Consider the following 23113-nt stretch of genomic DNA (forward strand, 5'->3'; position numbering starts at 1 on the left):
GAATGAATCATTAGCTTATTGCTGTTCTTATTACTGCTTATTTTTAAAGTATAATCAATAAATTTAAATTTATTAGTAAAAGAATTATCATAAATTAAATTGCATTAATTTTTTCCACGTTTTATCATTTTAGCATCGTCTAGACTAACTTTCACAAGTATTTACACCATTTATAAACAAACTGTTTCAGTTATTCGTTTCATTAGCTTATAATTGGGCCTAAATTTGGAGTAATTTTAATTCACCACCAGATGTCTGACCATATTTTTCCTTGAATCCTGTGAGTGATACGGTCAAAGGTCTTTACAATATTATCATATTATATTGTATAATATATTATATTATATAACACAACCAAATTAAAAAAAAATATTCATGAAAAAATTTAGTCATAAATAGCATGTTGCAGGTTTTTATCAAAGAAGAGATCAAGCCCGGTCAACTCGCAGAAAGTAAAAACAAGGAAATATTGGCGCCGTTTTTATGCTTATCCTGATAAGTAGCCTCAAACATACGCTGTATTAAAATGCTGAGGTAAAAAATTCATTTGGATTAGTCATAATACAATCCCCATCATGTACATAGTTATATCTAAACTTTGAGGAAGTACCAGATCAATCTATAAACAATCAATAACCTTAGAGATGCCCCACGCTAGTATCTTGTCTTCCTGCCACCAGGTTAATCCTTGGAGGAAGACAACCGGAGCAGGATGCAGCTTGCAAGACGTGGGAATCTGTCACTTATATAAACCTCTTCTAAAATTTATAGCTAACATTTGCATAAACTTTCCTTAGCAGCTTATGAAAATGGAGAGCAAAGAATGCAAAGACTCGCATTATAACGACAGCGCAGAACAGCGCTCGATCAAGACTTGCGGTTACAACAGCTACGGGAAATTCGTGATAACTGTAGCGGGCTGGCTGTGTATCTCACTATGTCTGGCTTTTTTGATGAGTGATAGTTACATCACTAGACAGAAAATTGAATCTCTCAGACAGGACACAGAGCTGCTTCAAAGTCAACTACAGCACTTCAGGCTCCTTCAACAAAGCTATCATTCAGTAAGTTTGGCAAAAACTTTCTTTTATAAACCTTTTTGTAATTTCATGTTGCTAAAATCTTTGTATCTGTATTTCTGGTATCCTGAGAGTTCATTTTGTTTAACAGTAAATTTAAACAATTATTACATGATAAGCACCAATATTTATTGACTTTTATCTGTTGTTTGGTAGACCTTATAATATGCAAACAGTTAGCCCAGCGAGGCCCAGGAACTTCAATCAGATAATCCGGAAGCTGGTTCTTAGTTACCAGATACTGCTTCTAAACTATATATCTTAGTGACTTGGTGGAAGGTATAATTGTGTGAAGTTTGCATGAAATTAGCCAAAAATCGAAAAAATTTATAGCGTTTAAGCGGAATAACAACACACATGCATGCACACACCCATGCGCACACACGCACGTGCACATGCGCGCACGCACGTGCATGCACACACACGCATGCACACACACTCACGCACGCACACACAGGCAGGCACATGCACACCTTCACGATGATAACATGGGATTTATTAATATGGATTAGAAACCAAAAACTCCTCTAATATTTTACAAATTGAGTTAGTCATAGCTCTTGAGAAAAACAATTTTATTAATAAATATAACTGAATATACAGTAATTCTATACCGCTTTTTCGAATCAAATTGATTTTCATTTAAATTTTCTACGGCACCTTTAGCAAACAGCTCATTATCTGTATCTACAATGTTTAAATCTCATTGTTTGTCATCTGGATGTCCAGTTATAGCAATTAAATTAAAAAAAACCCCCTTTGCACTGGACTTGAACGCGGAACCTCCAGTTTTAAAGTCAGGCGTACTGCCTACTACACTACTCATCTAATTGGTGGTACTAGTTAATAATTGTACACATACTTATGCATCGCTTGTGAAAATACTATTGGCCGGCTTGAGATTATGCGTAACATCATTCCGTATAACATTAAGCTGGCTTCACCACTCGTATTATAGTAAAGATTTAGATAATCTTAATTTACTAGCTAAGTTACTCAAATTCATTTAATAACTATTTTATTACACGTGCAACACAAGCCATTCAGTTAGTCTTATTATACTATTCAGCAACAGCAACAGATGACCACATCATGCTGCATATCATGAAATTTCTCATGTTGTAAATCTTTTAACCAGTACAAACAAGGTATAAACCGGTAGAAACACCGTACATATCACAGGAGACCCAGGCTTGAGTATACAGTACCACTTGCTTAGGTAAACCAGGGTGAGAAAACTATTTTATATATACATATTCGTTTCCTCATCCTGGTTATATAAATATATGTATAATTATATATATAATAATATATTATGTATCTAAATATATAAATATATGTATAATTATATATATAATAATATATTATGTATCTAAAATTGCTTATGTATATATTTATAAAATCATATATATATATATATATATATATATATATATATATATATATATATATATATATATATATATATATATATATAAGTTAGAATGGCAAATTTTGTTATAATTATGTTAAATACAAATCAATTTTCTGTCCAAATACGTTTCTATTACCCGGGCAACGCCGGGTAGCACAGTTGGCGTATATATATATACATAAATTCATATATAATATATATATATATATACATATATATATATATATATATATACGCCAGCTGTGCTACCCGGCGTTGCCCGGTTAATAGAAACGTATTTGGACAGAAAATTGATTTGTATTTAACGTAATTATAACAAAATTTGCCATTCTAACTTTCAAATTACATATCATGAGAAAAAATTTTTTCTTATAAACAATGAGAAGTAATGAGATTCACTTGCTATTAGCCTGACACACTGTCAATGGAAAATTTGAGTAAGCTTAATAATGTGAGCCAACAGCTTTTGATGACGTTATGCAATGACCCGTGTCGTGTCGTATGCAAAGCCGCTGTGTATTTGCTTTCAAATAATGACCTTTATTGGCAACCTAACAACACAATCTCATTGGCCTAAAGGGTATGGCTTCAGATTTGTGAACGGTTGGGTCCCAGTTTAAACCTTTTTCGCTACAGATTCTTTATTCCAAGATTTTAAGATCTATAGCTGGAATGCGTACAGATATACATACGACAACAGAAAACAGAAAACATACTTTTAAAAATGTATATATATCTATATATACATTTCTCAAAGTATGTCCGTGTGTCGTCGTATGTCGTGTATCGTATATCTGTCCGTTTTCCGGCTATAGATCTTAAAATCTTGATTTTCCACAATCTGATGGATTTGAACTCACGACGATTTTCTCATCAATAAGGGTTTTATCCGGATGCTCTACCACTGAGCTGAAACACCATAGTAATATATATATATTTAAGATAATATATATAATAACATGTATATACTAGTTGAATGCCCGGCACTGCACTGGTATTAAAAGTTAATGTAGTGTCCTGCTACTTGCTATTAGCCTGGCACGTTGCTAATGACTACTTTAAGTAAGCTAGTATCCGTATCGCTAAACTCAACTTTCATTGCCAGATACAAATCGCTATAGCTGGACAGACTGAACTACAGACAACAAACTTTGAGATATATATACAATGATAATGATATACATGGTTATATATAACCAGGGTGAGAAAACCAATTTATATAATATATACACGTATATAAAATGGTTTCTTTACCCTGGTTTACCAAAGCAAGTGGTACATCTACTGAAGCCTGAATCTCCTTCTAGAGACCTAGGATTTCTAGCACTCACCTCGAGATTTTGACCGTGAAGCGTGCAAAACAATTCATCAATCAAAATGCCACGCGGAGCGTGGCATATGTTGGTTGATGAATTGTTTTGCATCAATGTGCATCAGGCATTTTCTATGACATACATTTTCTAAAATGACATGGTATGAATCAAACTAACATTGTAGTGCAACGACTGTCAACTAAATTAAAGAGTGCGAATTTTGTCTGTAAGCCGCTTCTTCTATCTTTCCTCAAAATCTGTTTAGTAAAATTTGGATGATTGTTACAGCATATAAAATCTGTTGTTATTTGATATTTTATAAATTACTAGCCAAATGCCCGGCGTTGCACGGGTAATAAAATAATTACTCAATAAATTTGAGTAACTTATCTCGTAAGATAGTAGCCTAAATCTTTACTAAAACAATAGCAGTGCTTGAAACCAGCTTAATAATTGTTACATTACACGTAACAAACAGACGTGGTAGTTGATAACTCCAATACTATAAGCTTGAGTATCTTAACCAATAACATTAATGTAATGAATGACATCACAGTCATTCATCGCTGCGATCGATTCAATGATCATAATGCAGCAGTTTAGATGGCTGGTCTTCAGACATGAAGTGCTGATATCACATCCTCTGTGGAGTAGATTTCTTATTGCTAGGTTTAATCACTATAACTGAACAAATAGACTGACAGACCAACAAACAAAAGGCAAAACTCGAGATTTATATGTAGACACGAGAGAAAAAACTTGCTTTACACTAAAATATGCAATTATCACACATGAGGACATTGCATTGTTTATGGCTTTATTAAACATGTACAAGTGCTTCGCTGTCATATATACTTAATTAGCAAAGGTTTTAATTCTACTGCTTCTCTATACTTCCAAACTTATCTCAACTAGAAAAGCTAGATCTGAGGAATTAGCTATGTAAACTGTAAACGCGATCTTTAGTTTTCAAAGTTGCCAGGAGCTCAGCAAGTGCCTTCTCTTCATCTATTCTCTCATAAGAAGGTAAACTAACAGGGTTTATACTTTTCTTGTTTTGGACAATTAGTTGAAACAAATTGTTACTTTCGCAAGAGTCATGTCTAGTCGTCTGTCAAAAGCCATGCTGAAAGAGTAGGAAAAATATCACTCTAAGCAGCTCTCGAACTCGCAGCTTTCAGCTTAGTAGACCAAAACTCTACCACCAACAACATTCGACTGCCCTGCCAAACTATGGAATAATTGTGCTGTTGGTTATTACTCTGACAGTCTCTCACAGCACACCAGGTTTCCAAGATACCAGTACTGATTGATAGTAAAAAATAATTGTATTTTAAAAAATGAAGCTTCTTCAAAATGCATTCTCTTCTTTCAATAAAGACTCATTAAAACTTTTTTTATCAAGCAATATCATGTTTTTAGCTGCTTTGAGTTTCTTTTTATATTATGCAAGTGTTTTATATAAATTAGGCAGATAAAGCCAGACGAAAGAGGTCTTCAAACTCAAACCCTGATTTGGTTGGAGTGGTCGGCAAGGACATGCGTGGACCAGTAAAACCAGAGCTTAGCAGAACGACAATATTTCCTGTCACAACTGCATCACCAGGTATAAAGACTACATCTGGTATTCAAGCTACTCAGGCTACTACAGTCGCTGAAAGATCTACAAATGTTCGTTACAACACCTCGCCTGTCTCTACTGTTTATGTAACTGATGAGTACCACAAACGGTAAGCAGAAACATCATAGTCCAAGCATGGATATTGTTTGTTGCTTCTCAGACTCATACATAATCCTAACAACCTTTTTAGTAGGTTTCAATACAGCGGTAAAGTAGTAGCACATCATGACATCACAACAGCCGTGTTGTTCTCATTCTGTCGTGATTCATTGTCACTGTTTAGAAGCAAAACACTTGTGGCGAGAGGCTATCTGCGTGCTATGAAAACGGCTTTAGCGAGCATCAGTGTCGCACTTGTGTGTACACTTGCTACAACGGTTTTTCGTTCCTGCTACTTCATATGTCAAATTTTTTGTAGTTGAAATGTAACAGATGTGAACCCTAACGTGCAAATGTAAATGTTGAAAAAAGGCACCGCTCAACCATCGCTCTTAATAAAGGCTCTATGGAAACATGATCTGTTTGTCGGCCGAGCGGATCTCTTCAGCAGTATATAAAGACTTACTATGTATGGCAAACAGATGAGAAAAGTTACAAACTAATTCCATTGTCAGTCATCTTTAACATTTCATTCTCAAATTTTGAATTACTCCAAACATTTTCTAAAGCTATTTTTATGATTTGTATTGTGCAATGCCTAAAGATGTAGTAAATGTGTGAGAAAAAAATATCTCATCGGAGCATCCAAATTGCCTTTCTATTTAGAGTTATAGCCGTTTTGTTCCGTCATAATCAACAGTTGTGTTCTAAGCCCTATTAAAAGTTTTGGACATGAGTGCACGAGTGCATGTGCATACGCGCATGTGCATGTGTACTCACACATTTATGAGTATGCATGCAAGTATGCATGTGAGTAAATGTGTTCGAACGATTGTGTGCATGTGTGTGCTTGCATACATGTGCACTCAACTTATCTAAAGCGAAAACTGACCAGAGACTGTTAATCGAGACACAATTAAAACTGATTAATGATGTCGTGCATTTTATGCTGCCACATATTTTAACTCATATGGTTAAGGGGCTCTCAGTAGGCAACTGACGAAATGACTGACTCATATGACCGTTGTGTGAAGTTTGACTTTACCTCATAAAAGCTTGAAAATATTTATCATCTTAAAGTTGTCTGCCTTTCTACAAACTAAATCCATTTAAATTAGTTCACAGGCTTTCATATTTGATGTGGTCGCATCTTTCGAATAGGCTCGGAGTTGCTTGCTGCCGACAATTTTTCACGCTACCTTTTTAAAGGTTTGGAGTTGCACTATAGATCTTTCCTCAACTCGAGGTGTTTCCCTCAAAGCCAAACTAGTTAGAGTAGACAAGCCTTTAGATTACAAGTAGTCACATTGGTCTCCATTACCAGATCTAAAAAGGTAATTATTTTGTTATCCTAATACAAGCAACTCATCCTTGTAATGTAAATCTTATTGTAAAGGCAATAGGTCAAGCAACTCCGAACTTATTTAAGCATAGAAATGCAGTGATTCCCGGCAAACTCAGCCAAGTTTAGTATCAGCTAATATAAAACATAGTTGATACGGTACATGTATCTATTCATTTTATAATTATGAAGCACCATCGAATAGACCATGAACAATTGACGGCCCAAAGACACATTCCTTTACGAAGCCAGCACAACTTTCCAAAACCACAATGTTTTTAGCATCATTATTATCATTATTGTAGGAGTACATTGAGTATTTTGATAACAAGTGATTCAAACAAGCTTTTAATATAGCCACAGGAAAGTTTGACAAAGCTCTGCAAAATTAAGTTGATAGCTTTATTCCCAGGTTAGAGTTGCCTGCCCCTGCGCACCGTAGTACCAACCTTGTCCTTAGTCAAGAAACTCGTGTGATTCTAAAGAACAACTCTACTATTGGTTCTGGTCATTATGGTAGTTCAACTAGTAGAAGCACAGGCTACAGCAATGATGGTCAGGTACAAAGAAACAGGGCCATTTCCATTGACAATAGAGATGGTCACAATAAAGATGTTATGGGAAATATTGACTACAATGACAGTGGTCTAAATGTCAATGGCAACAACAGAGATAATTTTAATTACAATTATAAATTTAGCTACGATGGGAGTGGAAACGCTAACGGCAATGGGAACATCGATGCTAATGAAAATGGAAATAATAACCAAGGTAGTAGCAATGGAAACATCAATGGCAATATCAACGGTCGAGCTACTTCAAGTCCAAAATCAAGTCAGAGATCATATTCAGGTTTGTAGCCATTACATATGCTAAAAATCTTTTAGTAGCAATATTGTGTGTCTGATGTAACAATAATTGATGAGTACAGTGACTTCTGCATGTGGTTCATCCACCAATATCGTCAGAGGTAGATTAGTAGATAAGTACATTATTTGGTCAGTTAGTAGGAACTTGATCTTGCAGATGACCTCAGTTTAAAAGCATACAATAAAATGCACATTTTAAATTGTGACGTTTGGAAATAGGTACAACAAAATTTTATGGCTGCATAAAATTATATAGCGGCTGAATCAGATTTTTTGGGTTTTGTAAAATAAAGATTTTCATATTTTTAAAAGGTTCGAGAAGCGAAACAGTTGACAAAATATACATGTATTTCCAAAATATTTTGTTGTTGTTCATTTTTTGTGAATTTAAAAAGCTTGATGACAGAAATTGCTAAAGTTTGCTAAAAAAAGTTTTCACACAGGCAATTATGAAATACCATATTAATATGCTTGAATTAAATTCATCTGAGTTATTCTTAGTTAATCTTACACTAGTTAGATTTGCTTTATCTTAGCTAATATTAGTTAGCCTTACTTAATCTTAGCCATTCTTTGTTGGTCTTACTTAACCTTAGCCAATCATAGTAAGTCTTACATAATCTTAGCCAATCCTAGTTAGCCTTACTTAATCTTAGCCAATCTTAGTTGGTTTTACTTAATCTTAGCCAATCTTAGTAAGGCTTACATAATCTTAGCCAATCCTAGCTAGCTTACTTAATCTTAGCCAATCTTACTTAGCCTTTCTTAATCTTAGCCAATCTTAGTCATGCTTAACTTTAGCCAATCTTAGTTAGCCTTATTTAACCTTAGCCAATTTTAGTTATTCCTTTGGGTTATCAATTATTATTAGCTAATATTTCATGTTTTTGTACGAGATTATGTGCCATTTTCTACATAAAATTTAAGTAGAAGGTTGAAAGTCTACACAAGCCTATCAGTGTTGTTGTACTTTATTGCTTTTGCTATTTAAATTGCAGGGGATGGATTGATCTTCACTAGATGGGGAAGAGTTGTCTGCCCTCAAACAGCAACTTTAGTATACTCAGGTGAGTGAATGTTCAGAATCTGTTGTCTGTATATGACAAGTCTAAATAAAACCCATTGTAAACTCATAGTAAAACTAAAAAAAAATGTAACTCAATGAGGCTAAATTTCATACTGCTGTCTACCCACTGCTACTCCCTGGAAGATTCATTAAAGATCTCAGTCACTTTTGTAAATGTTACAGGCTATGCAGCTGCAGCCAATCCTGTTCTTGGAATGGGTGGCTCGACGGAACTAGAATGTCTCTCAACCTATCCTTCCTGGCACGCTAACTCTCCCACATCTCTTCAGACTTCAACTAAAATATTTGCTGCTAAGTTCTCTCTAGGTTAGAATTTTTGTACGCTGGTGCTAAATGTCTCAAGCTATAGTGTGAAAAGCTTTCCGTAGATGTTTGACTTTTAAAACTATGTATACATTTTAAAGGTTATAAATACTTCTTAAGTTATATGATACACAATGTAACATAATACGTATATTAAGTATACTATGGTAAAAGGGCTATAGTACATATTAGTTATTAATACATAATAGCTGAATGTCTGGCGTTGTCCGGGTAATAAAAAAGTCTTTGCATAGAAAGTTTTCTTTTTTTTAACATATAGCAACAGCTATAATTTTAACTTGCAAACTTCATATCATAAAAAAGTGATTTGTGCAATTTAAATAAATTATAGTAAAGCATAAAACAACTGTGAAAGCATTTAAATGTAAATGTGAAATAATTAGCAAATAGTGGCTAAATAAAGCCTGTTTTGTTGCAATTACAATGAAAAATAATTTGATATACAATTATATAATTTTAATTCATTTCATTGCTGGCATCGTAAGGTGAAAATGAGTGTATATTATATAACATAATAAAGTATTATATAATATGATATAGATAATCAGAAAGGCTGCTATAAAGCATAGGTTGGGTTTGGAGAGCTTTTGCTTATTATATCCAAGATTCACTAGCTGGCTGCCCTAATTACCTCAAAGGTAGAGTAGTAAGTTTGCGAAGGCATTTCAGACATTTAAAACAATCTCAGGCTTCTACATGGTAGATCGATATCAAGTGTTTACTAAAAAAATATCTCTTTATGGCATAAATTCTATAATTGTTAAGCTCCATGCCTCTGTTGAACAGGTTCACATACGGGCATATTTCACCAGGCAGCAGACAATTCTGTCATCACCTGCGCTGTCTGCTTGTCCAATAACTCTCCTGTGGTGAGTTAATGTTATCATCAATTTAGACCTGGTTAATTTATCCTTCTTTACAAATATAGTCTATAATTTATAAAGGCTTGTCTCTGTATGGGCATAGGCAGGGCTAAAATGAGAAATTTGAAAATAATGCTTACATGATTGGCTCTGATTGGAACCAGTTTATAAAAAAACTCGAACTTAAAAAATTATTTTTAAAAGTTTTACGGCGCCAACAGTAGCGGCTCTAGCTAGTCAACATATGTACCTGACTACTCTCCATTGATGTCATTCTTTTTACTGTGAATTCATTCTCCGGAACTGCCTGTAATGCTTTGTAAAGCTCTATGTTAACCAATATTTTCTCACAGTCAAGTAACCTAGCTCATGTAAAAAGTTATTTCCATTTCAGGTTACCATCCCAGGACGAGTTGACTGCCCAAGTACATGGTTGAGAGAATACAATGGATATATGATGTCGACCCCAGGTAATGATATTATTTTAATGACTAAAATTATATTTGCTGTATAGAAGAATTTATAGTGCATTTCAGTGTATGCAGGATATGAAATTCAAACACTTGATGATTTGATAAAAATTGAAATTTCCCATTCTGTTCTACATAATGGCCAAAGTAACATTGGGTATGCAACTCATTATTTAAAAGAATGAAACCTCTCAGATGTGAAATTTTAAGTATTTTGGAATTTTGAAGTTAGCTTTAGAAATTTTGAAGTTGTAGTTCTTTAATTCCAATCTTCAATAATTCAGTTTTTCCCTGTTTCTGATGGTTATTACTGTTCTTGTCTAACTTAGTGGTTTGGTTGGTAATTAATATATTTACATGTAAACAAAGGTAAATGTGAGAAAAACTAGATGGTGTCTGGTAAATCTTTGGCCATAGATAGCTATTGGTATAGTTATCTTGCAATCACCTTTCTTCTGCCTTTCTTCTATTAAACCATAAATAAAATTTTGAATACTGTTTTTTTATCCCCGCATTGTTCTTTAATTTTAGTCAGAAAAATACTCATACTTCCAAGATCATTATTTTCAAAGTATATTCAATTCGGCAAACTGCTGATGAAAAACAATTTATTTAATGAATAAAATTTTTGCACAAAGTTTAAATGGTGTCAGGTCCAAAACGATGTCTTTTCTCATTGATTTTGCTTTGTTTGACTGTTCTTTGCGCAAATAGATTTGATGTCAGCCTTAACTTGCGACAGCAATAAACATATTGAAGGTTACAGAAAAATGAAGTTTTAAAAGTATTAACATAATATGTTATATGTTGTATGTTATAACATATTATGATATTTATCCCATTTGTAATCAAGATTCCCTTACAGCAATAGTGGCAAGTCAAGTTAAGTTTAAAATAAACCCTACCAGTGTGGTTCCTCTTAAGGTTTGACGAACCAGATGTTCTTCTCTTCCCGGAATTATTGCGTGGATAGAAGTCCGGACTACTACACTGGACACAACAACAACAAGGGCCTAAAGCTAACTTTCCTGCAGGCTGGTAGCTGTTATCAGAACAGACACCCGTGTAAAAACTACCGAGAGAACCACAGGCTAGCTTGTGTAGTCTGCTCAAAAGTTCTTTAACCACCGAAGCTGACTTTCCCGCTGAACATTGCTGACTCAGGGTTTTACCTGCAGACCAGTATGGCTCAACCTTCTAGACTACGTTACACAGAAAAGTGTGACAAACCTTGGTTTTACTTGTGTGCTTAAAATTAATCTACACAAAATTTTAGTAGGTTTTATCAGAAAGTGTCGGTATTATTCTGTCATTTGCAATTGTTTCCAATGTTTGAAACTATGTGACTGCCAGGATGTTTTAAGATTAAAATAGATAAAACTTGAACGCGGTTACAATGCTCAGAAGAAAAATATGTGCAAGTTGACATCACTAGTTGCTATCATTGCTATAGTTGATATCAACTATTGTGGTGAAGTTGCAGCGTTACACATACCCATTTTGTCAGTCTCTTTCATCCATAGACATCGTAATCGCACTGTTGCTTGAATCTGACCATTTTACCTGTGATCAAGTTTTGTTGATTTTAATCTTGAAACATTTTAGCAGTAAGATCACCTCAAACATCAAAAACAATTACAAATAATAGAAAAATGCCGATACTTGTAGATAAAGCATACAAAAAACTTAGTGCAAGTTTATCTTTAAATTCAAAAAATGACAAACTCTAGCGAGTGCACCATAAATCCATCTCAAATGACTTTTATAAAGTTTTTGCTAATGAGATGTTCACTGCTGAGATATGTTCTGTTATCTTGTGTAGATGATCAGTTTTACTGTCAAGCAAATAAAAATCTTTCATTCTTGTACCTTTCAAGATGGAGACCATTTTCAAAAACTACAAATTAGGATATTATCTTTACTATGATAAGATCCGTGTTCATCCATTCTTCAGTTTGATGCCATGCTACAAGCGTTAAGAAAAAATTGCGTTAAGAACAAGCTATGCTACGAGCGCTAGGAAAAGAATTGCCTCGCACGACAATCGAACCCAGATACTTGAATTCGAAGCCAAGAACTTCCACTGCCCCAATTGTCCACCTTGCTGTATCACGGAATCGCTATGCTAATAGTTATTACACAAGATGATCTTTTACGTGCCATAATGTTAGTCTTTACTATAGTAAGAGTCGTGTCAGTCCATCTGTCTGTCTGTCTGAACCATGGTTGAGGGTTGGGAAAAGAGATTGTACTGTACAGGGTTCTACCCACCAACAATCCGCTTTGCCACTCGACAATATTTCCTGCGGTAATCATTCACCTTGTTGGATTTTAGAATTGCGGTGCATATAGATATTTGCTGTGTTTTAATAGATTTAAATATATTATATAAACACACGCATGAACACACGCACACATATATATATGTGTATAATATATATATATATATGTGTATATATATAAATATATATATATATCATTGTTTCCTCACCCCGGATACCCTGTATGGGTGGTAAATTCTGCTCTAACTCGGGTCTCCTACCAGAAACCTGGGAGTTTGAGCACTCGCCTCAAGATCTTAGCTGTTCCCAATAGCGCACTTTTCTGCAAATCACCTGAGTTGATTGCTGTTGGTATTTGGGCAAGCCACATTTTATGCGCCGGTGTTAATGCGCCCAGTGCCCCAATGACTACTCTAATAATATATAAATATATATATTAATATATAATTAGTGATATATATATTAATATATATATATTGATATATATTTATTGATATATACAGAATAGCATAATATATAAATAAATATATAAATGAATAAAAAGGTATAACATAAAGATATTTATATATGTAGATCTAACAAGATAAATATATTTTTTATACCTTTTTATGATACAATTGTACACTCAAATAAGCACTATTTAAGTATGATATATCCGAAAGCATTCTCCTTCACAAAGGCCTACATCACAGTCTTTGCACCATGTGCTTATTCTTGTCTTTTTGTACCCATCACATAGCAACTACTGGAGTAAATACTGGGCATAGGTCACTGCTACAAACTGATGAATTGTTGGAGATTTATCTCTCTTCATATTGGTAATATTCTTCCAGGCACTGACATCACCCCTACCATCCTCATCATCATTACTGCTACTAGTTTCCTCGTCAATATCACTTCCAAATGTAAAATCATTCCAATCTGAACCTGATTCACTGTCATCTCTGGCTACTAAATTTAAAAAGTCACTGTCAGTTGTGATTTTCTCAGCAACTCTGGTGCTAGCAGGCCCACTTGCTGTATTTGAATAATCTCGGATAGTTCTCTTAGAAGTTGCCATGACGATAAACTAAATTAAAAGTCTCGAAGCTTTCAGTAAATAACGGTTAAAGCCGAACCCAAAAGAAAAAAGTTTAAAAATTGTTTAGAACAATTTTCTATTTTTTTCGCAATTTTTTTCATTTATCACTGCTTAAAATGATCGTTTTGCGCAAATGAAAACTTTATTTTCGAGGCTAACCGAAGTCAATATATCATAGCTTGTTATCGGTAAAAAAAACGGCATTTAGCTAACAGAAAATTGCAATAAAAGAAATATGTTACTGTTGCGACAAAAACATCGCTCCTCCCATTTGAAGAAGTATTGCAAAGCGACAAAAACAGCACTTTGCCTGCGAAAAGCTTAAAGGTCGTTCTGCGAAATTAACATTAAAACTATTTGGTATCAAAATATTCACCATGTCTCACTATGCTGTGTTGTAGGTGCAAAATCTGTGGAAAAATATGCAAAAATATATAGGTTGAAAGGTTTAATCTGTTTACTGGACAATGTTTTAGTCTATGGTTCGGACCTACCAAAACATTGGGCGAGACTCCACCAACTTTTCAAAAGAAGAGAAAGCTCTAGGATGACTTTAAAAAAGAAAAAAAGTGAATTTGGTATAACGGAAATAAGATATTTTGGACATGTGGTTACTGGGACTACTATTAAGTCAAATCCTGGCAAAATAGGAGCTATAGTTAAAATACTGCCTCCTAATAAAACTGAAGCGAGGCATTTCACAGGAATGGTTTTCCAATGAAATTCAGCAAAAATTAGCTGGACTTTATACCGCCATTTACAAAGTTGCTTGCTCTAAATCTAAATGCTATTGAGATCAACAACAGGCTTTTGAAGACATAAAAGAAGAAATGATTAAAATCCAGGTTGATGTACATTTGATTTGAAATCTGAACACTGGGTGTCTGCAGATGCCAGTAAAATAGCTTTCGATGCCGTTCTATCCATCGTTTTTTTGACAACATCAGTCCGTTTGCACATGCGCTCGCTGGTGAAAACACCGCCATATTTGTAGAAAACACCCGTCATTCTCTTGTTTAATAGTTTTTTTTGGTGTTGTTTTAACACTATAATGAAAAAACTGCAAACAAAAGCATCATTCGCAAAACTTAATTGCACAAGCTTTGTTATGCCACGATAAAATGTGTCTACAAAGATGGGAGACAACGATAGAATGACGTCACGAGAAAACCAAGGATTGTAACTTGCGGGTGAAAATGCTTGGCCACCAGTTCTCTGTTTGTAAATAGCTTCTATAAACTACATGTACTATAGAGTGCACCCTCACAATACGCTTACCCTGATATACAATTTGTTCACCTTCCAAGGTTAAACATCGTGAGGTCTGTACCTCATCATACAAGTTTTATTTCATCATACGAATTCAAGAAAATCTTTGCCTGAGTTAAAATTTGGTAGTCGACGTGCTTATTATGCGCGTCAAAATAACAAAGACACCGTAATTTACTTTGCCGAAAACATTTTCACAAAGTTTAGAAGAGACATGATGATCGACTTCTATCAGGTCAGCATTCCATGTGGAAAGTTTTGGGAAAAGTACATAAGCGAGAGCAAATATTCATTTTAGTGTTATACTCACTTTACTATAAACTTTTATTCGGCATACGTATATAACTACAAGTATCTTTATTTGATTCATTTGCTATGGAATTTGAGACTAATACAAATGTTACAAGACGAAGGGAAAAATGATTTTCATGACAACAAAGTTGGAGACTCTAAATAATTAGGAAAAAGGCATATTGTTAATATAGCCAAGGAATATGGTCGCAACCAATCAGCAATGGCATTTATTATTAAAAACAGGAAATCTATTAAAGCAGGCACAAGGTAAAGCTGACGACTTGAATGAGTCAGAAATCATGCATGAGATCAACATTTAAGGTTTACTTAGTAAATCTTCGACGCTCTGCTTGCAGGATAATTTTTTCTATTGTTCGTTCCTGCAGTCGTTAGATTCCTGCAGTCAGTTGTTCCTGCAGTATCCACAGCGGTTGTCTTCTCTTTCGTTCTATGGTTCCACTTCACAGCTATTAAAGTGATACAATAAATAGAGTCAACTAAGATAAGTATTATCTATACCTTATACAATCATCATCTTTTGTAAATATGGTATTGCTCAGAATCAATAGTAAATTTCTTATCCTATAATTCTTTGCTAAAGCAAAACCTTGGTTCTTGCAGATTTTTTTTAAATACTTCAGTCAAGCAGACTTGTTATTTGCTATATTTTACCCAGGGAAACATACTATCACCAAAAAAGGTTAGGTTAAAATTAATAGAAGCTTTTTAAAACGGTTAAAAAAGTATTTTATTGATTCCTTGTGGAATGTACACATTAGGTGTGTTCCAAAAGTAACAAGAAAGTATATTGTAGAAATTCTACGTAAACTGGTGGCGTCCTAAAAATTCTGAGCTTACATATCAGTTTGCAAGCAATTGCTGTTGTCCCCGATAATACTCGAGTTCATAATCCATTTTACAGTCATATTTTATTTGCTGCATATTTACTGCCTATTTGCTGTCCTATTCCTGCTGCCTATGCTAACTGGTATTACCAAATTTCTCAGGTAAAAAAACTCTTCAAAATGTTTTGGGTAACAAACTCTAACTTTGTAAATAGCGACGCTAACAAAGAAAACAAAAGATAGGATTCAATTGATCTTTCCTGATCTTGATAAATGTTTTTAATTATATTATATTTTCATTGCAGAAGACAATGTCTGGAATGACAAACAGATAGAATTGTTGTAATAAAATCTTTTGCGAATGCTGCAGTTACAAATTCTGGAAAAGTTTTATCACCACAAATCGTGAGTGTTATTTGCTTTATTGATGCTAATCTTAGCATGTAACTAACCAAATTCCATGGTTTTTACTTGGCAGCTTTTTAACAGTAATATCGCAAAAACCTAATCAATTTTGAGAAAAAAAATTCTTTTCTTAGCTAATGCTTTTATGCTAGCCTCATTTCATACTGCTTTAAAAACAAAAAGCTCTCAACTACAAAGAGCTACTGCGGACAGTTTTAAAGCTATTGTGTTTTTAGTTTTGACTAACTTAATATATATGACTAGCTGTGCTACCTGGCATTGCCCGGATAATAAAAAGTCTTTGGACAGAAAATTGATTTGTATTTAACGTAAAGCGACATTTCCCATTCTAACTTTCCAACTACATATCATGAGAGAAGTGTTTTGTGTTGTTGAAATAAATTAGGAGAAAAATAAAAACAACTGTAAAGGTTTTAAAACTTTGTCACAGAACTAATTTTTAAGCTATTAGCCTGGCACTTTGCTAATGGAAAATTCCACTAAGCTAGTTAATACCTGTGCTAGGCTTCTAATTAGAGATGCCCCGATTATAAATTCACCAGCCGATTCAGATACCAATCCAACATAACGATTCATACAGAAACATAATCCGATTCAGATAACGAATCAGATATTTTGTCTTGTATAGATAATTGTTCATTTTATTATAGAAAACATAAATACTAATGTGTTTATTTGTTTGTCTTTATTTATGAAAAAAAGATAGGTATATATCTATATATTCATATACTGACATACCATGCGTGTAGTAATAAAACAGTCCATGTTTCTTGTAATGTGTAAGTAATAATAGTAATTTGTTTTTTCAATTAATAAAATTAATTGTTGTTTCTGTTTTTGTCAACAAAAACAACAACAGTGTTAGTGACACCTCTGAAGCAACAGAGTTTTTAATTTATAGTAAAACCTGCAATAGTTTACTCACAAAAACTAGCTCATCAAATGATCTGTAGGACCATAATTATTTAGACAAACTTCAAAAGTTAATGCGTCAATAAATATAATAAAAGAGAGAAACAAATTACATTCACAAACCAAACGAGAACAACCCAACAAACAAGCTAAGTATCGTCAGGATCAGGGATCAAGAAGCGATAGATAACTTAATTCATCGGCTGTTAAAATTACTTTTGTAATGCTAGTTAATTGAAATATTACACTGCATTCTTGTTGTCTTTCTTTGTTATCTTGTTCGTGGTTGACTGCAATAAATCTCATCGCTATAATTTAAAAATACCACATTTTTTGATCATGTTCTAACTAAAGCAAAAACGTTCCTCAGCTGTGTTGATGTTGATCAGGCTATCGACGTGAAATAAATAGTGTGACAGGCCCAGAATTTATTAGGTAAGAGTAAGGAACTTGCAGCCGATGATCTTCATTAGTGTAGCAGGTTAAAATACTGTTTTCTGCTAAATAATTGATCTGTAAAAAGTATTTGAAGTTGTAGATTTTTTAAAGAAAACATCAGCCGATACCGATTCAAATACTTAAAACTCATATCGGCAGCGATTCCGATACCAATATCGGGGCAACTCTACTTCTAATACCGTACTCCATGACCTTGCATCAGTATTGTCCAGCTAGCCTATTCTAATAATATTTATAGCTGGAGGGGCACACATACATACTTTGAGAAATATATAGATAGAATATTCTTCCAGTTGTGATCTTATAAGGGGGATATATCAGAGCCTGGCATTGTTTGATTGTGACAAGCTCCTTTCTGAGACAGTAATCTTAGTATTCAAGCTCGTATTCTTTTCAAAAAAAAAATTTTAATAGCTAACAAGTTTAACATTTTAATTATTCTTTTAACTCATTTGCACCCGACTAATTTCTAAGCGATAGCCCATAAATAGCGCTGATTTTTCAGAAAGCTGCCATAATTCAAATTACTACTACAAGAAACAGAAATGAGATAATTTACTTATTCAAGTCGCACAAGAGCCAGCCAAATGATATTTTATTCATATAGACAACTTAAATCTCTTTTACGCAGATCTGTGTCTCAAAGAAGGTAGTGTCAGAATGTTTCCAATTTTGAAAAAAAATTTTGTTTGCCGAAACAAAATTAGACTTGAACCATACAAATTGCAAAATATACTTAATTTGAAAAAAAATGCTTATTCATTACATACAATACACAGATATGAATATTATTTATGCATATATAGCTAGTCATGAACATGAAAATTATGAAACTCTAATTTCGAGCTTTTCCTCGCGAGTATCATCCCTCAAACCAAAACATAGCTAATCTACATGCTGATATAACTCAAATAAACTGTCATAAACATTATTTAAATTATAAAAATATGTTCCATAACTCTGCTCTTGACTTTTCAGACTTTGTACACTGCTCTAAGAATTAATATGAGGATATTAAAAGTGAATGATATCTTTAGGCTGACTACGGCTGACAACCTAAAAGGTGTATTTTTAGTCGAGCATAACAATTCAAATTAGCAAAATTAAAAATTAATAAAAACTTTGAAACATTTAAACTAATGTTTTGATTTGATTTAAGCAGTCTTTCAAGTTCTTACCACTTGTGAATCTGCATATTTACTTTTGGAGTTGAAAAAGATTAATTTTATCACGAATGATAAAATTTAAAGTCAGCATGATGATTTCCGGTCTAGGTAGATGTCGATATGGATGTACTATTTTGGGCATAACTTTAGCCAAAAACATCATTGAGGCATCAATACATCAATACCATCAATACACTACCATATTTTTATTACGGTACCTTGAATATTTGGCAGTAACTACCAAAACTTTCCATTCTCAAAGCTCAGCAGCCCCTTCATCTACAGCATCAAATCCAGATGCAGAGCACAGCTCGATGAAACCATTCAGAGACTACGCCAATTATCATACCATCAAAGCGTATTTCTTATCTCTACTATGACCAATACAACTCGACTCTTCAACTAATATACGGCCTCGACTCGACTTGTAGAACGAGGCGACCCATACAACCACTTCGATTAGAATGATGGATAAGTTTACTCAAACAGAAACTAATTTGAATAACACGGAAACAATGACTGACAACGTGACTACCGAGAGACTGACTTTGATGTACTGAGATCTGCCAATAGTTCATTTTTGTTTGTCCTCGTTCATCACTTTAGGTGTTTCTCCAAAAATAACAAAAATGCACAAATTATATGCTAGGAATTCTATGTAAACTGGTGATGTCACAGAATATTCTAGGTTTACATATCAGTTTGCTTGCAGTTGCTGTTAACCGATAGTATTAAAGTTAATACTCTATTTTAACAGTCCTCTTCGCTGACTATTCACTGCCTCTTTGCTGTCAATTTTACAGCCTACATTGTATTCGCTGTCCTATTCTCACTGCCTAAGTTAACTGTAAGTATTACGAAGTGGCTCTGTTACAGAAACTGTTTGTAATGTCTTGGGTAATAAACTCCTTACTTTGTTAACAGCGACGCTGACAAGAGAAACAGAAATGTGGCTCAATTAATCTTTAGAATTCTTGATTAATAATATTAATGATGTTATTTTCCTACTGTAGATGACAATGTCTGGAATGACAGGTAGATGCAGTTGCTGTCATGACCCCTTTTGCCATTGTTGCAACTTTAAATTTAGAAGAACATTTAACGGCACGAAATGTGAGTGTTATTTACATCACTGTTGCTAATCTTAACTCGTAACCAAGCAAGTTCTATAGTTTTTACTTGGCAGCCTATTAATAGTAATATAACAAAAATATTTAATTAAAAATAACATTTTTTCATAACTAATTCTTGGATACTAGCCTCATTTCATACTGCTTTTAAAACAAAACGCTCTTAACTACAGAGAGCTACTGCGGACATTTATAAAGTTTTTGTGTTTTTATTTTTAACTAGCTTTATAAATATGATGAAATATTCCTCTAGTAGTGATCTTATAAGGGAGATATATCAGAGCCTGACAATATTGAATCGTGACAAGCTACCTTCTGGGACAGTAATCTTAGTATTCAGTCCTGCGTTTCCTTTTCAAAGTTAACATTTCAGTAGCTAATGTGTTCAATATTTTAATTATCGTTTTGATATATTTCGTTTTAATCTTGGACTTCTGTTCATAGCCCTGGCTGCAGTTAACCGGTTGTCGACGTTTCAGTCAATTTTGAGACACTGCTTTTATAATTTTAATTCATGATTTACAGCAAGATAACTAATCATACATAAATAGAAAATAGTGGAGTGCTTTCATAAGGTGATACACTAAATAATAATCAGTTGAGACCGAGTACAGAACCATCAATACACTACCATATTTTTGATAGGGTACCTTGAAGATGCTGCAATATCTACGGAGACTTTTGATTCTCCAGCTTCATCAACCACTTCACTTACTTCAACTTCAAATCCACCAGCGGCAGAGCCCAGCGCCATGAAACCATTCCGAGACTACGCCAATGACAATAACTTCCAAGCATACATTTTATCCCTGCCACAACCAATACAACTCGACTCTTCGACAAATACACGACCACGACTAGACTTGTGGAACGAGACTACCCAAACGACCACTACAAATACAATGACGAGTAATTCCACACAAACAGACACAAACATTACTGACAAGGCGACAACAACTGACAACGTGACTACTGACAGACTGACTTTGACGAACTGGGCTCTGCCAATAATTCATTTTTGTCTGTCCTTGTTCATCACTTCGCTGCTATAAAATATACTTATTCTCCACCCTCACACTAACTAGAGTACTCTTGTTTCTGACCATTATTAATTATAGACTTCAATGTACCAGTCAGTGCTAATTACTTACCACAATCTTTCAAAACCAAGCAGAACGAATGCTCAGACAAATGGTTTCCTATCAACCGATCAAACAAATATTGAAAAAATGCTCTAAAAAATGCAATCTAATTTGATATGTGGAAGGATTTTTTGGTGTAAAATTTAGCTAATATCAAAAGTGAATGCAGCAATAAAAGCGCTATATAATGGGCAGTTGGTGATCAAATGGGCATCAACAATCAAGAAGCCATATTTTTAAATTACCATTCAAGTTACCATTCAAAAGCAACTAGCTCCTAGCTTTTGATTTTGCATCGATCGCTGTTACAGGCTGAAATTTTAAAATTCGCAAACTGGTTATGTGACCGTCTGCCTGAGTATTTTCCTTCTTTTCGATTGGTGATTTTCTTAAAACGAAACTGTAGCTTTCCAAAGGCATTCTTTAGTTATGACTGTTTAACAGTACATTGGCTGTTACATAAACAATGATTATTAGTTATTCTTGGTAGGCAGCAACAGAAAATGCTTTCTTTTAGATGGAATATTGATTACCAGACTTGGTAACGGCAGGTATCCAAGTCGCTCAAGAGGTAGATATTGTGGTAACAAGAGACATAATGTATGTGCTACAGTGTAAATAATGACCTTGACAGCCATGGACTATTTAGAGATAAGTTAATTGGAAACAAAATAATCATCCCCAGAGTTTATCTTGTGCATAAGTAATGGAGATGGTTCAGTGTGCAGATTCCTTGTAAAATTATCAAATTGGTTATCAGTATTGGAGTATATTGCATGACCTGAAAGAAAAAAGGCTGACTCACTTCTTGCTCTATTGGGCTGTCAATCTGTTTACGGAAAGTTATTCGGCAAATATCAAAAAGTATCGGTATTATTCTATCATTTGCGATTGTTTCCGATGTTTGAAAATACCTGACTGCCAGGATGTTTCAAGATTAAAATTGACAAAACTTGAACGCGGTTAAAATGCTCAGAAGAAAAATTTGACAGGTGCAAGTTGACATCACTAGTAGCTATCATTGCTACAGTTGATATCAACTATTGTGTTGAAGTTGCAGCGTTACACATACCCATTATGTCAGTCTCTTTCAGCCATAGACATCGTAATCGCACTATTGCTTGGATCTGACCATTTTAACTGTGATCAAGTTTTGTCGATTTTAATCTTGAAACATCTTAGCAGTCGGATCACCTCAAACATCAAAAACAATTACAAATAATAGAAAAATGCCGATACTTGTAGATAAAGTATACCGAAAACTTAGTGCAAGTTTATCTTTGAATTCAGAAAATGACAAACTCTAGCGAGTGCACCATACATCCATCTCAAATGACTTTTATAGTTTTTTGCTAATGAGATGTTTACTGCTGATATATGTTCTGTTATCTTGTGTAGATGATCAGATTAACTGTCAAACTGTCAAACTGTTTAACTGTCTTTCATTCTTGTACATTTCAAGATGGAGACTATTTTCAAAAACTATAATATAATATATTATTTTTACTATGATAAGATCCGTGTTCATCTATCCTTTGGTCTGAAGCTATGCTACGAGCATTATGAAGAAATTGCTTTGCACGGCTATCAAACCCAGATACTTGGATTCAAAGCCAAGTACTGCCA

The 23113-nt window shown here is 34.0% G+C and overlaps 1 protein-coding gene across 2 annotated transcripts; it reads left to right on the forward strand.

Moving 5' to 3' along the window:
- Positions 1 to 871: 871 nt before the first annotated feature.
- On the forward strand, positions 872 to 22794 carry LOC137406366 (uncharacterized). 2 transcript variants are annotated; one of them, XR_010979860.1, is made up of 9 exons: positions 872 to 1064; positions 5277 to 5536; positions 7569 to 7720; positions 8736 to 8804; positions 8987 to 9130; positions 9935 to 10017; positions 10406 to 10481; positions 11406 to 12176; positions 22761 to 22794. XR_010979860.1 is itself a non-coding variant. In XM_068092936.1 (8 exons), exons 1-8 carry the CDS (start codon positions 954 to 956, stop codon positions 11603 to 11605), a joined length of 1095 nt encoding a protein of 364 aa, XP_067949037.1. In that variant the 5' UTR covers positions 872 to 953; the 3' UTR covers positions 11606 to 12319. The 2 variants fall into 2 exon arrangements, 1 of the variants encoding a protein (XP_067949037.1); XM_068092936.1 differs by lacking the exon at positions 22761 to 22794 and having other exon boundaries at positions 11406 to 12319.
- Positions 22795 to 23113: the final 319 nt, after the last annotated feature.

Source organism: Watersipora subatra, chromosome 10, assembly GCF_963576615.1.
Source record: "Watersipora subatra chromosome 10, tzWatSuba1.1, whole genome shotgun sequence".
In the NCBI taxonomy this organism is placed as follows: Eukaryota; Metazoa; Bryozoa; class Gymnolaemata; order Cheilostomatida; family Watersiporidae; genus Watersipora; species Watersipora subatra.